The sequence below is a fragment of the Dendropsophus ebraccatus genome, chromosome 1, assembly GCF_027789765.1.
Source record: "Dendropsophus ebraccatus isolate aDenEbr1 chromosome 1, aDenEbr1.pat, whole genome shotgun sequence".
Lineage (NCBI taxonomy): Eukaryota > Metazoa > Chordata > Amphibia > Anura > Hylidae > Dendropsophus > Dendropsophus ebraccatus.
Window position 1 is genome coordinate 150,449,555 of NC_091454.1, and position 16,297 is coordinate 150,465,851.

General features: G+C 40.4%; 1 protein-coding gene across 3 annotated transcripts in view; it reads left to right on the top strand.

Moving 5' to 3' along the window:
* BNIP2 (BCL2 interacting protein 2) overlaps positions 1–10,730 on the top strand; it is a 36,997-nt gene extending 26,267 nt beyond the window's left edge. For 2 of the 3 annotated variants that reach the window (XM_069981921.1, XM_069981935.1), the window contains exons 6-11: positions 2,031–2,133; positions 5,166–5,297; positions 6,249–6,335; positions 6,464–6,562; positions 7,944–7,979; positions 9,884–10,730. In XM_069981921.1, coding sequence (XP_069838022.1) covers positions 2,031–2,133; positions 5,166–5,297; positions 6,249–6,335; positions 6,464–6,562; positions 7,944–7,979; positions 9,884–9,935 — 509 coding nt within the window. In that variant the 3' untranslated portion in view covers positions 9,936–10,730. The remainder of the gene's footprint in view (positions 1–2,030; positions 2,134–5,165; positions 5,298–6,248; positions 6,336–6,463; positions 6,563–7,943; positions 7,980–9,883) is intronic. The other variant, XM_069981928.1, reaches the window with a different exon arrangement.
* Positions 10,731–16,297: the final 5,567 nt, after the last annotated feature.

Genomic DNA, 16,297 nt, shown 5'->3' on the forward strand with positions numbered 1-16,297 from the left:
CCTGAATGGATGGATCAGTCCTTTTAGTCAGTACACCAACTTTAGAACAGCCTTAGCCCTGTGCGTCTACAAATATCTTTGGGTTATTTATATTCCCTTCTGACCTGTGTGGAGGCAGCGGGTCCTACATTCCAGGAGAGGTCAAGAGAGCAATGCTGAGCTCAACCAATATGCAGTCATCTAAGACAATAGCCGCCTGATATAGAAGCCACTTACACACTTAGAACATTAGATACTCCCCTCTCTCAAAGTGGGCCTGTCACACAACACTAAGTAATTCCTGACTACTACTGATGTGTACTGAAGGAGCATGAAAAGGAATACCAAAGGGAGACTGTGCTACATATGCCATAACAGTGTAGAAAGTAAGCTAGCACACGGCCAAGAAGCCAATAGCCACTCTGTTAGCTCATTTGTAGATGCAGCTTTTATAAAAGTCTTGAAGACCATTGACGACAGGCATCTGTATGCTGCTAACGTATTTATGGAACAGCAGCATGCTCTATTAGGATGTGTTCACACTAATCTAATATGAAAATATTTTCAATTCTGTATTATGGCCACAAGTTCCAGCCGGCCTGATGGCCTGAACTGATGATAGATCGGGTCATCAGAGCCACAGTTGGGCCAGGACTTGTAGCTGTAGTATGGACCGTATTATGCTATGGTTTTTATCTGCACTCTCAGTGGACATATGCCTATAGGGCGTAATATTGGCAAAGTCTGGCAGGGTCAATATAAGCTTGGTCTTCAATACTGCTGGTATTTGTTTTTAGGGGAAATTCACATGGGCGGATCCGCCGTAAGTCTCACGCATGAAATCCGCAGCTAATCCGCAATACACGTATTAATAATAAGAAGAATAATACATGTATTGCGGATTTCGTGCGTGAGACTCCGGTGCATCCGCCTGTGTGAATTTACCCTTACTATGTTTTTACCTGTGTTTAGACACTTATTTATTTTTTTTTTTTCCCCTGTAGTACCAGGATCAAAGCTTTAGGTGCAGTATTCAGGGAACAGTTAGTTCCTATTTCTGCGTGGATAGGGGAACAAAGGTCAGAGCTTGTTACTGTTATTTCACCTCCTGTGACCTTATGTTAGGTGATACAGGATGCTGTCTTGTTATCACCATGAACCACTAGCCAATGTAAGGATATGTGCCCTATTACATTTAGGGGGTCACTTTAAGAAAAACATGGGTATAATTTTATATTTCAGGTTTTACCATTTGTGTGAACATTTATTTATTTATTTATTTATTTATTTTTAGAAACAATTGATAGTGAACAGTTTGGGCATACACTTTGCATATTTGTCTATGCATACCACACATTTCTTTGGGGTCTAATGACAATTATTGGGGTACCTGACTGCTGCCTATACCTATTGGGGGTATAAAAAGATCAGATTGGTTTTGTGTTAACCCTTCTTAAAAGGGGTTGGGTTAGCTGAGCGGGCTGTCCTCACAAATAAGACTCTGTCTCTGAAGTAGAGGTGGGATTGTTCAGGAGGGGCCCTGGAGACCTGTAGGAGGACACCTGATAAGCGTGGACAGGTAAGCATTTCTTTTATTTTTTTCTTTATAGTTGCAACAATATATAATAATTTTTCCCTTGCTGGATAACCTTTTTAACTTTTGTTTCCTTGAGATGGGTGTCACCTGGGTTATTTGGTGGCTACTGTATTCTTTTTTGGGGAAACATTTAAAATTCAACTCTGGATTTTGGAGAAAACTGCATTCAATGAAATCATTTGGCAAACAGCTATTTTATATGAATAGGGAGGGAGATTTATCAAACATGGTGTAAAGTGAAACTGGCTCAGTTGCCCCCTGGCCCCTGGAATCTGATTGGTTGCTAGGGGGCAACTGAGCCAGTTTCACTTTACACCATGTTTGATAAATCTCCCCCAGGGTGTTTACAGTTTGTCATGAAGATAACTTTCTACATTGAAAATAAGAACATTGTGGTCTCATACACAGCATCAGTTTTGAAAAAATATCTAACTTATTATATCCTGTTTTTTAGGTTACTATGGGGACGGCCTTAATGCAATCATTGTGTTTGCTGTATGTTTTATGCCAGACAGCAGTCAACCAAACTATCGATATCTAATGGACAATCTCTTTAAGTAAGTGTTCGTGAGTGCTGATGACATAAAGACTCTAGTATGCAAAATATGATCCATTTTCTATGTGGTAATGTTCTCTCCATACCTCAGCATGTTCCTTCTCATATTTTACCGCCATGCAAGATCAGACGCCCATAATTTAAAGCGAATGAATGTACCATCAGGTACTTGGTACATTGCTTTTTTTTTTTTTTTTTTTTTACTTTAGGTGCTCGGCGCCCAGTTCCCGTGCTCATCGCTGGTCTTTTCCCAAGCACTGGCTCAGATCACAGGGGGCAGGCCCAGGGCCGGCTCCAGGTTTTTGTGGGCCCTTGGGCGAGAGAGCCTCAGCGGGCCCCTTTGTATAGCACACCTCGGGGCACACCTAAAAAAACGTAATTCAGTAACTCACAGGTGACGTCTTCCTTGATCTGAGGCGATCGCTCTCCGTTTCCTCTCCATCTGGCCCAGACCTCCATGATGATTTCTTCCAGCTACAATTCATCTCTTCGGGACCTGCCAGACAAACATGTTAGGCTCCGCACTTTTCCAGCAACTTCCTTCCCTTTTTCCCACCCATAGGCTCCTATACAGTAGTAACTCCACTGTTTAGTGTCATGTGCAGTAAAGTAAGGAGGTTTGTAGGTCCCGTGCTGTGCCCCCCATATAGTAATAATGCCCTCTGTCCCCATAGTAATGCCCCCTGCTCTGTCCCCATAGAAATGCCCCCTGCTCTGCACCATAGAAATGCCCCCTGCTCTGTCTCCATAGTAATGCCCCCTGCTCTGTCCCCATAGAAATGCCCCCTGCTCTGCACCATAGAAATGCCCCCTGATCTCCCTCAGCACAAGAAAATAAAAAAAATAAAACATACTCACTAATCCGGGCGGGGGGACGGGTCCTCTTCTCCCTTGTGTGCACCTTGTGGATCCACCAGCAGGCGTGATGACGTCATCGCTCTGCGCCTGTTGGTGAGAGCGCATCCATACTAGAATGGAGGTGCTAGAAGGAGGTCGTCCCCCTGGAGTCTGTATTCTACCTTGTTCACCATAGAGCAGGCTAGAATGGAGTTACAATAAGAGACATTACATGACGTATACTAGGGGGAACTACAACTCCCAGCATGTCCAGCCTGTTATTATGGGATATCAGAGGACATTACAGGAGGAGATATAATAGGACTACAACTCCCAGCATGTCCAGCCTGTTATTATGGGATATCAGAGGACATTACAGGAGGAGATATAATAGGACTACAACTCCCAGCATGGACAGCCTGTTATTATGGGAGATCAGAGGCTATTACAGGAGATATGAGGAGAACTACAACTCCCAGCATGGACAGCCTGTTATTATGGGAGATCAGAGGCCATTACAGGAGGAGATATAAGAGAAGGACTAAAACTCACAGCATACAGAGGGAAGGTATTAGTGAGCCCCGCCTCCTCATGTCACATGACAATGATCACAGGTCCTTCATCCATATGCAGCCTCTCCCGTTCTCAGCCCCGCCCCCTTATGACGTCACCACAGGTCCTTCCCCAGTGCAGCAAACACGGCAGGTCCTTCCCCAATCCCCAGCCCCTCCAGCCCTCCCCTAGACTTGGGGTTGGCAGCACCCGCTCCCCCGGGGGTCGGTGATGCGGCGGGCTTCTGTCTCACTGCTTGGGCAAGTGTCGGGGGCCCCTTGGGCGGCCGTGGCACTTGCCCGAGTATGCCAGGTGCTGACGCCGACCCTGGGCAGGCCCACCCAGTGTGATGAACCTCCCCCCCCCCCCCCCCCCCCCCCCCCATCCCCTCTGTGATGCGGCTCAATTAGAATCATTGGAGCCGTGTCACAGAGGGAGGTGATAAGGTCACACTGGGGGGCGGCGGGCCTGCCCCAGTGCGCTAGGCCAGTGCTCAGGAAAACACCAGTGCCAAGTGTGGGAACCAGGCAGGGTTTAAAAAAAAAAAAAAAAGTGCCATGCCTCCAGAATTCCTGCACCGAACATCTAAGGCAAAAAAAAGTATATTGTATATTAGTATATATCTCTGAGAGAGAGAGAACTGGATTATGTGTGTGCGTGTGTATGTATATGTGTATATATGTATGTGTGTGTGTATATATATATATATATATATATATATATATATATATATATATATATATAAATATAAATAAAATATATTATATTTTAACTTTTTTAACTAGATAATGTGGTGGTTTTCCTTTTTTTAGCATGCTAAGGCTGACTTTACACTGCCTTAAACTTGGAAATACGCCTTGGCGTCTGGTGTTTTTGAGATGCTTTGGTATTTTTTTTTCCCATAGATTTGAATGGGATTTCTGGCGTTTCTTGTGGTGTAGCAGCTAGGTAATGCAATAGCTGAGGGGAAAAAAGCTCACACAAAAACGCCTCAACCATAAAAAAAATTATTCTCACATAAAGGCAAAAATGCTTCAAAAAACCCAAATGCATGAAAAAGAAAGCCATGCGCGCATTGGCGTTTTTTTTTTTTTCTGTGGCCTGAAAAACGCCAGAAAGTGTGTGTGAGGGCACCCTAAGTTTGACATTTTTTTATTGCCTACTAATGGTCATTCAGATTTGTATCTTTCAGAGGAAAGTATTTCTCTTGCATAAACTGGGCAAAGAGTGGAATTGCACTGGGCATTTTTGCTGAAAAAAAATGCAAGCTGAAAAAAATCCCAAATTGGTTCATATAATTTTTTGGCTCAGAATCTTTGCATCCAGATGTTAGCTATATGGACATATGTGACACGCTATGTTGATATGGACATATGTGACAATCTATACCCACGTGATATTTTTGTGTTTTGCCGCCTATACTTTTACACACTAGTTTACAAAAAAAAAAAAAAAAAGAAACGAAAAACTAACAGAAAGCAGTAAAAACTGCACCAAAAAAGACATGCAAAATTTGTTTGTGAAGGAAGCCTCAGATTCCAGAATCAATCAAGGTCCTGTTATTCAATACCCATATGAACATTTGTAGTAAATTCTGGTTTAATGTCTTCCATCATTAGAACCTGTTGACACTTGTTTTGGCAGGTATGTCATTGGCACTTTGGAAATGCTTGTTGCAGAGAACTACATGATAGTTTATTTAAATGGAGCCACAACCCGGAGAAAAATGCCAAGTCTTGGCTGGCTCCGGAAATGCTATCAGCAAATTGATAGAAGGTAAGACTGTAATAATTGAATAATTCATACACACACATTCTGGTTGTTTTGCATGGACATTTTTTTTATTTACATTGTTTTGTTTTGTGTTTTTAGCTTATGAAATGTTAGTTTTATGAAGAAGCATTTGTATTGTTTCAAGTACATATGACCAATATAATAAATAAGTGATAAATCTTAGGTATGACATTCTGCAATGTCAAAGTGATATTCTGTATTTCCTCCAGGGCTAAAGGTGGCATAATCACTGTCCCATGGTATGCAGCAAACCCCCACAATGAAACATGTATTAACTTTCCATAGCATAGGTTATAAGTATTACATAACCTGGAGCCCAATTGCTGGAGTCCTTTCTGATGACTAGGTTGCTATCTTGGCCTTCTCACATCATGCACTTTAATAATCCTGAATATGTAAAGAGAGAATGTGTGAGGCATTTTCTCTCTACGTATACACGCTTCTAGAAGTATTTGAATGATTAAATGGTGAGAGAGAAAATTCAGGGGGGGTGGGGGTGGTAACAAATTCCACAGCACTGTTTGTGATAATTCTGAAGCTGTGTGAGGGACTACTTTTTTACACAGGTTAGTGGAAGGAGACTTGAGAACAGAGCCTTGGTAACTAATGTTCAGTCTAAAAAGTCTAAAATGCAGTGCTGGGATGCTGCTTCGTTACATGATCACACTGGTGGTTGACCACAGAGAGTGAAGAGACCAGAGATGCTATGAAATGCACTAAAAAAAAGCTGAAAATGACTCAGGAGATTGCCCATTTTCACTTGGATAATGTTGTGTAATACTCCAAAGCTTTATTTTTCTTTGTCATTTTGTGGGATAACCCCTAAAAGCCATCTGGCTGGTAGCACTTGCCCAGTTCTACATGTAGTAGGTCCAATAAACTAGTAGCTATGTTTTAGTTTTGCTTTAACATAATGTGATGTTTCTGTTTAAGGCTACGGAAGAATCTGAAGTCTCTTATTATAGTCCATCCTTCCTGGTTTATCAGGACGTTGCTAGCTATTACCAAGCCCTTCATCAGGTAATGATACATCTGTTCTGATCCACCATTTTGTAAGCTGCTTGGTCTGTGTTTCCTAAACAATAGTTATTTATTTATTCTTGTTTCTCCCTTTTTGTTTTTGTTTTCATTTTTTCTCCACTCCCCAGCTCAAAGTTCAGTCAGAAGATTAAGTATGTCTTCAGTCTGGTAGAGCTAGCAGAGCTTATTCCTATGGAGTATGTGGTCATACCGGAGTGCATAAAAGAGTATGTAGTAATTTATTTATTTTTAATTATTATTATGATGCAGATTAGGGTTAACAGAGCTCACCATCCTGTGGATCCCTAGTAGAGATGAGCAAATATACAGTAATTCCACCCTATAGGAGTATCCATGTTTACAAGGCAGCCCTAGGGCTACATCCTTCTTCTCCAGCCACTGGGAGTCAATGCCGAACGATTGATGTTTTGCAAACTTGAACTTACTGTAAATTCGTTAGTCTCTACTCCCTATCCATTACAAAAATATAACACCCAGCATGCCATGGCAACAGGGGCTTTTCAGGGCATGCTGGGAGCTGCAGTGTGCAACAGATGGCAAGGAACAGGTTGAGGACTGCCATACTTGAGCCATGGTTAAAGACTGTACTTACTGTAATACACTGAAGCTTTTTTTATGTGCATTTGGTGTATATTAACTTCTTGTAACTCAATAGAACACTAATTAGTTTAAAAAAAAAGTAGAGATGACTGCAGATGTTATAAAAAAAAGGGTTTTTTTTTGTGTTTTTTTTCCTCTTTTAAGAGGACCTGTCACCCCTGCTGCCGGGGTGACAGGCTCCCGACCCCCCGCTAGAGCCCCATATACTTACCTGATCGCGCCGGGTCCCGCTTCTTGAGTTGGTCCGGTGACAGAGATTCTTCATCACCGGACCGACTCAAGAAGCGGGACCCAGCGCGATCAGGTAAGTATAGGGGGCTCTAGCGGGGGGATGGGAGCCTGTCACACCGGCACGGGGGGGTGACAGGTTCCCTTTAATTAGAATAGGGCTGATGCACAGAACTTGCAACTCAGCAACCATATCGTCCAGTGTGTATTAGTTTAGCTTATTTTAAGTTAAGTTTAAACTGCATTGTTGTTGTTTTTTTTTTTTACCAGTATTCTCTAGTAAAAAAATAAATTGTAGATTGTAGAACTACTTAACCTATGCACTGTACACTATACAGATAAAACACATGTAGATACATATATATATATAATGTACCATGACTAATCAGCCCTTGCACAATGCAGTCGGTGCTTTCTCCACACAACCATGTGACCTAAGAGATCATGTACTAAGAATATTGTATATGCATTGCCCTACATAGTGACCTACAGCTGCCCCCTCACTCTCTGATTTATGTGCTGCCAGCACTTCCTTGTATCATGTGATTGACAAGAACTTTAGAAATGTAGATAATCCTCAACCCTCCTCAGGATGTAGCTAATCAGTAAAGACTGTTAGAAATCAGGAAAGATCTTGCTTTATTGTATGTATGGATGATTGTATTGATTTATGTGTGATTCTAATCTACATTCTCCTCAGTCATATATGTTGTCTAGCAGTTGTTTCTGTTTACTGAACTCCGACTCTCTCCTACTAAGGTATGACGACGCAAAAAGTAAAAAGAAACACAAAAGGTATCTGCACACCTTCTGTGGGTTGCACCAAGACAAGTCCATCTGCTCTGCACAGACTAACCCTTTCCTTGTTGGTTGGCTTGGAAAATACCATATAGCATTAGTAAATACAAACATGCACCATATATACGTCCTATAACACTGTAATGCTATACATTGGTCAGTGTTAATAAATCAGTGTCTATAATTCTATCCACTAATAGTCCCAATAGCCGTAGCCCTGTTTTCTTTTAGTTAGTTTGATAGGGGGGAACCTAAATCAGTTTCTATAAGTATATATTTTTAGTGTGCTGTTCAGTAATGTAGAAGTATATACTGCATGGCCTGTTCTTTGCTGTCCTATTGCTTGTTTGCACCCAGAATAACCATTTATGTAACAGTTTTCTCCTACACCAGTGCAATGTTTGTATTTGCAGTGCCCAAGTGTTCAGGCTAACCAATACACCACAATGGAGAATGTTCCTGATCCCTACTATTCCTTCTTCCTCAGCTTTCATGCAGCTGATAGGCAGTGACGTGCACTTCCAGTCTGCATCATTTTCTCCTGCCTGTAATTGAAATGCTGTTTCTAAATTCCCACCACTTGCATGAATATGTTTTGTTAACTAAATATTTCCGCCTCATTTAATTGAAGACCGCAATCGATGCACATTATTTCACACCTATTACACATTTAAAGTGCTTTTAAAATTGAATTTTCTTTTTATTTGCTCACCATTCTCTTTATTAATTTTCCCATCTATCAATATACAATAATTTCTACAGAACTTTATTGCCACAAGGGGGAGCACAGTGAATATCGATTCATATGGCTCATTGAACTCCATTTGTCTCTACTGTACAGCCCCTAGTGAGCATGGCATAAAACGTAGTCTCTGTATAACAGAAACCTTGTTCATGGAGTTACAGTATAGTAAGTTCATCAGCGAAAACTAAACTAGAGCTTGCCGGGCTCCTGTTCCAAATGCACAGGACAGGCTCCATCCCAAGGGATCAAAGCTTTTTGACGAGTCTGTCTGACATGTCAAATGTTTTTTTCCAAATGACAGGTGCAAGGAATAGGTTCTGTATTTGAGACAAAAAGAGAATAGCTGTGTAAACTTTGGATAGCAAGGACGTTTTCTTGGTGTCTCATGGTAAAATATTGTGGTTTACAAATCTCAACTCACCTTAGCTGTCAGCTGTAATATTGCGGTAGGTTTTCTCTATAGGGGGTTTTTCAGCTACATGCCCAGTGGGTAAGTTGCAAACAGTAGTTTTCTGCTTAAATCCTCCTAAATTAAAGGACACCTGAGAGAAATCTGAGGAACCCCTGTCGCTGTTTTTGTGGAGTGAACAAACTCTGTGACAAAGGCCTCAAACAGAGCCTCCCATGCAGATGTGAACTCCTGCTATTGATCATACTGGCACAGTGCAGTTTTACTAGCTTATTATTGCAAGTGCAATAATGTAATCCTCACCAATTCAGATTGCATCAGTGACACAGAAAGTAGCCCCTGTCTCTATTGATAAAACTTTATTAAATTACAATATGTTTCCTTAGCTGTAAGCAATAGCTATCTGTGTAAGCCTTGTTATTCTGCTGCTTTCAATTAAATATTTTACCTATAGGTTTTAATGGAAAACTAAGCTTTTACAGCCTTACCAAGAAAGTCTGTTAAAGGTCTGAACTAAAAAAAACACAGCAAGTTTTTATGGTGTGTTTATGATCATTTGGGGGGTTTAAATGCTGAGAATAAGGAGTAAGGATGCACCTGTTTTCATTTAAACAGAACTGAAGAATCCTTTCTGACACGCCATAAAAGTGTACGAGCTGATGACTTCTAAATAAAATGTGTGTGTAAACTATATGTATATATCATTTTTAACAAAAGTAATTAGATGATTTAATTTTTTTTATACAGCGTTGATAAAGAACTTAACAAGAAGACAGAAGACCAAACCAATGAGCAATAAGATTGTATACAACATCCTTTAAGACTGTAGAACGTCCATCAAGATGGGGAAGACTGTCTACTTCTGTTTGCAGTATCCTGTTGTCAGATTTTTCCTATTCTGAAATGTGCCTTCTCAGATGTGACTATGGGTTTTCTTTGAGATGGAATCCTGATCCGTATGTTCATACTGTTACAAATATACAAGGCACTGAACAATTTGCAATAGACTGATAACCCATTGCTGGTGCCCTACCGTTGAATAGTTAATGTATGTGATAGTGACTGAAAGTGCCCACCCCTCATGGTTATATTGGAGAAGAAACTGTTTGTGAAATAGACCCTTTCTTTGGTGAGAATGGCACAATCCGTTAATAACCATGGTGTAGAAGTTGGTTGTATGCCACTGTGTAAGTGCTAAGCATTGCTGTTGGCAAGGAGCCTGTTTAAATTGTTCTGATGCACTTTTGCTATAATGGTTTTTATGTCATATTTAACTATCTGACACATCTTTTGGTGAAATACGTTGCATGTCCAGTGGATTATATTAGATGACAAATACTTTGTGCTTTGTCTTAGAAGAACATCTTATGGACGTGAAAAGCTTTGTTTGCCGCTTGGAAATTGTTATGGGTTTTATGTGCATAGAGTATCAGTTGTGGGAGTCCAATGGCTTGATGCTAGGTAACACACTAGGTCAGGCTAGGTAAGAGATAATTCTCTTGTCTGGTAGCTTACATTTCACTTACTTGCCATATTATTACAAGCATATCAGATATCCGCTTAACTGTTTTTGATGTTTGCAGTTTATGTAACAGTGAGTGAACACACCTGAAGTCCCAACATATACTGTAGTCTCTAAACCTGTTTTTCTGCATACTTCCTCACTAGACACATCCATAAACACCAGAATTACTCCCATTGCAGTAATGGACACCTGCAGATACATCAGTACTCACGGTTCCAATGACATTGACTAACTACAGGCTGTAATAAACAGTGGTATGGCTATCATTGTGAAGTGGAAGGATTCCAACAATTGCAATTTTAAAAGTTCCCTTATAACATTTTGCCTTCTTTATTTTGCTATTCCTGTATCTCCTCAGATAGTATGTGGTTGTTGCTCTGTTTGTATCAGCCATCTTCCTAAAGCAAATACGTCTTATGGTGCCATGAAAATCTGTCCTCTAATTTCCAAAAGTATATATATTTTTTGTTATAGTCTTATTTAGCCAAGTGACTTTTTGTCGCATTGTATAAGTTTAAGAAAGTTCATAAGCCTAGTAATTGTTTACAGACCGAATGTCACCAGTCTTGCAGTGGACACACATACCATTTTGCATGTGTTACTGCATCAGAGGTGAAGTTAAGGGCCCAGGTAACTGGCAGTGATGAGGAACAGGGCCTAGTATTTCATAATGTCTGCTATGAGACAAGTCTGCAGATTGAACTTGACATCTACTTACAGGAGGTTTCCAGTCTCGCACTGCATAGCTTCATTTAGGTGTGGACCTGTGGTGTAGAAAAATTAGCATTTTAGTACAAATTATTATACCAGGAAACTATTATCAATGAAAAATGTTTTGGATGTCAGTAGTCACCAACACAAACGATTGTTACGAGTCTTATCAAGCTGTCAACATGGCCGATTCACATTTCGTATTAAGCAAATGTGTCAGTATGTTGGTGAGATGATTTTTACAATGCAGCCATGAGTTTTAGAACATGACTTGCATATTGTTGTCACATGACAATGGTATTGGGATTTTAAGCTTAACCTTGTACAGTGGTGGCCTGCAGAAGAGGGCCTGTATGATCCCTGGTATATGATGATATTTGCCATAATGAGAACAGATTTATTATTCTGTCTGGGACAAAAATTCAGACTCATTATTATCGCAGATTGACTACTCTGGGCTCTCGTCAATCATCTGTGTGATCCCAATCTTTTATAACTTACAATATGTTTCACCTTCATGTTGGTCCTATTGAGACTACAGACACTATTGTAAAACCTGTAGCAGGAATATTCCCCCCCCCCCCCCCCCCCCCCCCCCCCCCCCCCCCCCCCCCCCCCCCCCCCCCTCCACAGTTAAAATGCAAGTCTGTTCAGGAAAAGAAAGGCCAAAGTTGGTGTTCCATGCGGTGAATGACCAAGGAAACAGTTTCATGCCGTACATACATGCTTTTAAGAAAAAGTCTAGTGTTATCCCATTCTAATGATCCCCACATTAACTGATCAGCCCAGAAGTTCACTCTTAATCTTCTTGGGAAAAGTATACTTTACAGAGCATTTATTGAGATACAGGGAAGTTTATTATCCAAGGCCATTACAGGTCAAAGGTGTCTTCTTTTCTAGAGCTCCCCACGATACTTATTTTTTTATGAGATCATTCCCTGGGTCATAAGACAACAGGTAACCACTGATGACTACAATGTTACAGGGAAATGACTGGCTATAAGAAGCCTAGATCCCAAAGGTATTGGAGAGGAATGTTGCATCTCTGAAGCTCTACTTTACTCTGTGGATGTTACGGGGAAACTCATCTTGGTTTTTATTTGTGTACCATAAAACCTACTGTTTAATATTGTATTGTATTTTCTATTTTATAATGTAAAATGTCAAACACATTTTTTTTTCTCGTTTGTTCTTTTATGTATATAGATTGCACTCTTGCAACTTTTACCTGGAGGATGCATGTTCTTTATTGAAATATTTAATATTCATAAAGATAAAATGACAGAGCTAATATATATTTTTATGACCTTTTTGTGAACAATATTTTATAATGTACTCACTACCCCCAGGCAAGTGCTCCTCTATGACTGTTAGAAAAAAATAAAACCCCCACCTACATAGCTGTACTGTACATGAGGGGGTATGATCGGACAATGTTGCTGTTCTTGTGCATTATTTGCAGATTGTGAAATTGCTCATTCAATATCTCTTGTTACTAGGCACACAATAATAAAATTCTGTCAGGAATACATTGTCATAAAGTTAATGGTAATATAGTGCATTTGTGTTACATAGTTGGTGCTGTTTTGTGGCCTAAGTTACTATTTACAAAGTTCTAGCTGAACACTATCTCACAGATACTTGGTGTATGGTGTCTTTAGTATCTCTGCGATATCTGATTTATTTTAATAGCTGGCCTTTTTTTTAAGATAAATAGAAACTAGATTGGGACCAAAGCTTATTTTGGTAATAAATCGTTTGGTTTTGGTGGAAAAGAGTCACTCCAGGCATATATATAATGCTGAGGGTGTGGTAAAAATAAGCGATAATCGCCTACCTCAATCCCTGGCAGCTTCCATTCCAGCTCATTCTGGTCACCCCTCTGGCCTCCACCCATTCCTACTTTTAAGACAAGTTGTCTCAGGAGGACTTGCCAGCCAATAACTGATTGCAACAATGTTTTGTCGAGTTAGGCAGGTCCTACTGCATTGTTGGAGTGGATGCTGTGTGGGACCAGGGTCGGTGAGTATCTTTTATTTTTTAAACCGTACCCTAGCCTAATATACAATTTACGTGACTGGAATACCCCTACGAGCATTAGAGTTTGTTGTCCCTAGGTGTAAGGTATAATGCCCAAGAGTAATTATGCTTACTAGGTCACCTACGCACAGTTCAAATAAAGAAGAGTCTCAGTCTTTCTCTTATACTTTTCTCTGATCAAAATTAATCAAAAACGACACCATACTGCTCTGTGTGAACCTTGCCTACAGGACGGGTTGATGGAATTTTCTTTGAACCAACAGTGCACGCCTGAAAAAGTCTTTAGCTTCTCTTCACATGACTTTTTTGAACATCCAGCAAGATATCGTTTCTAATTTGTGAGTTCCAGAAAAAAAAAGTGTTCAAAAGTTGACACATTTTAGACAAATTCATCGGGAAGAAAATACTAATACAACACACAGGTCCCTTCTCTCTCGAGGAGAGACAACAGAAGCAAGAATACTTCAGCAGATCATCGCTCTGTGTAATTAAGACAACTAGCATCGGCTGATCGTGTCTTTAGGTCTGATCTAAAATCAGCAGCTGCCAGGTGCATCGCTACGTGTAATAATAAAGTATATGTACTACCTATATGCAGCTGCATGGAGTGTAGAGAGGCAAGGTATTGTTATTACACTTTCAAAGCAGGGGCTGCATGGACCACGGTAACAATCTCCTTGCTGCATGATAATCAAGCCGTGTAATAGGCTCAGCAATCTGCTTGATCTGTGCTCCTTGACTATATCGATCTGGCCAGCTCCAACGGTTTATGAGCTTGCACCCACAAACTGCTTGTTTCAGGTCTGTAGCCCGAGATTTGTGAGCCTGACCTTAGGGCCTTTTCAGACTGTAATGGATGCTTATTTAAAGAGCTCTGAAAAGGCTAGATCAGTTGTGTGAATGTTTTTGCCAAGTAGTCATCATTGCTTGTTTGGGTTGCTCATTCATTGGATGATAAGCCCCCTTCCGCAGGGTCATAATGGCCTGTTTGTTCTTTGGGGCCCGCATATGTTAGTTTAGATCTCCCCAAAGTAGTCAGAATTATGATGCTCTCCTTAATTACATTAAAGTGTATAGAATTAGAGCAGTAGTTTATACACCCTGTATACGCTACGGCTGTGGTTCTCTATGGCCGTACAAAATAACTGACAGGTTTATTCAGTTAACAGCAGCCGAACAAGATAGCCTGTACTCACAGTTTAAAGTACAGCTCCCAGCTGTACTTTACATTGTGGGCTATGGCAAATTGGAGCTCGAGCACACCCGAATGTGCCAGCATGGTAATTAAAATAAAATGGTGATGACCCGGCCAATACTACAGTATTGTCCGGGTTGCACATGTTAGACAACGACCATTGTTTAGGCCACTTTCATGAATAATAATTTTAGTCAGTATTACTGGAGGAGCTATACTGTTATAGTATCTCTGTAGGTCCCATAGTATTTTTAGCTTAAAAAACTGAAGGGGAATACTGATCCCACACCACCATGTGAGAGAGGCCTACTGAAGTCTAAATGTCAGTGTGCACGGAGGTCATGTGTCTCACATGTACAGAGATCTCCTACAAGTACTGCTTCTGTTAGATGTGTACAAAATCCACCCTATAACATAGGAGATGTAGAGACACAACAGGACCCCAGGCACTTGTATTACTTTAATGCCATTTATAAAACCCAGAACCACTTTGGGCCTGGCTAAACTCTTTCGGGTTTAAAGCAGGGCATCCCTTTCTGTGTCGGCAGTGTGAGATCAGTGGGCAAAACGTATTTAACCCTTTGAAAACACCAGTTACTTATTTAAATTATTTAGACAACCTGAGGCCCTGGGAAAGACTGAAGTGGTGCTCCAAAAATGTATATGTATAGTATTTATCAAACAGTATGCTATACCATACCACAACCAAATATTATCCTTATGTAAAGAATTAAAGGGGTTTCCTGGCCACACAGAAAACATTGTCACACCTGGGATTCGAAGAACTGACAGCAAGGTGAAAATGTGTGGTCTTTTAGACTGTTTTTCCAAATGCGGCCTAAACTACATTCACAATTTTTAGCCAATAACCGTGTAATGTTGCCAATCATAGGGTGGCTATTTGGGGGAAGAATTGGGAGGGTGGTTTAGGCTGTGTTTTGAATGCATTTTGAACTCCAAGGTGAAAACACAGTTTAAGGCCATGTTCACATAACATATGTTATCATTAAAGAAAGGATAGAATGGAATGGAGTCTATGACACGGGCGGAGACGCGAGCAGGCCCGAGGGATGGATTACGTGATGGACTTTTCGTCTAAATTATTAAGTGTGCTGATACCCGGAGACAGTAAGAGAAGTTTTTTCTTTGCCCAGAATATCACTTTAAATTTTACTACTATAATAATGCCACTGAATTCTGCAAAACAGACCGCACTACACAAAAATCTATTTTACCAGTAATACCAGAGCACCCAACATCCAGCAGGTATTGTGCACATGTCCTATTTTATTTAAAGTAAAAAAAAATGTATACTCATCCATGATGATGACTTTCCTGGGGTGCTGCATTCTTTCAATTTTCTGACGCCGTTCAGATTCCACTGGCGACTGGAACTTAGGTTTTCCAGGCACCCGGAGTATTTGGCAGTGGATTTCAATAGGAGCAGCCAGACAAGCTGACGGCCAAGCGTAATAAATCACTTAATTTGCTTACAACTGTTCATCTATAATAAACAGATAAGAAAGAGAGATAGAAATGAGATGTGATAATTAGATAAATAGACATATATATTTTAACACATACATAAACACATTGTAATATAGAGTATTCTATACGTAGAACAATACAGATAAAATAACACATCACCCATACACTGTACACATAAATACAGTGTACTTACTTTTAGGTA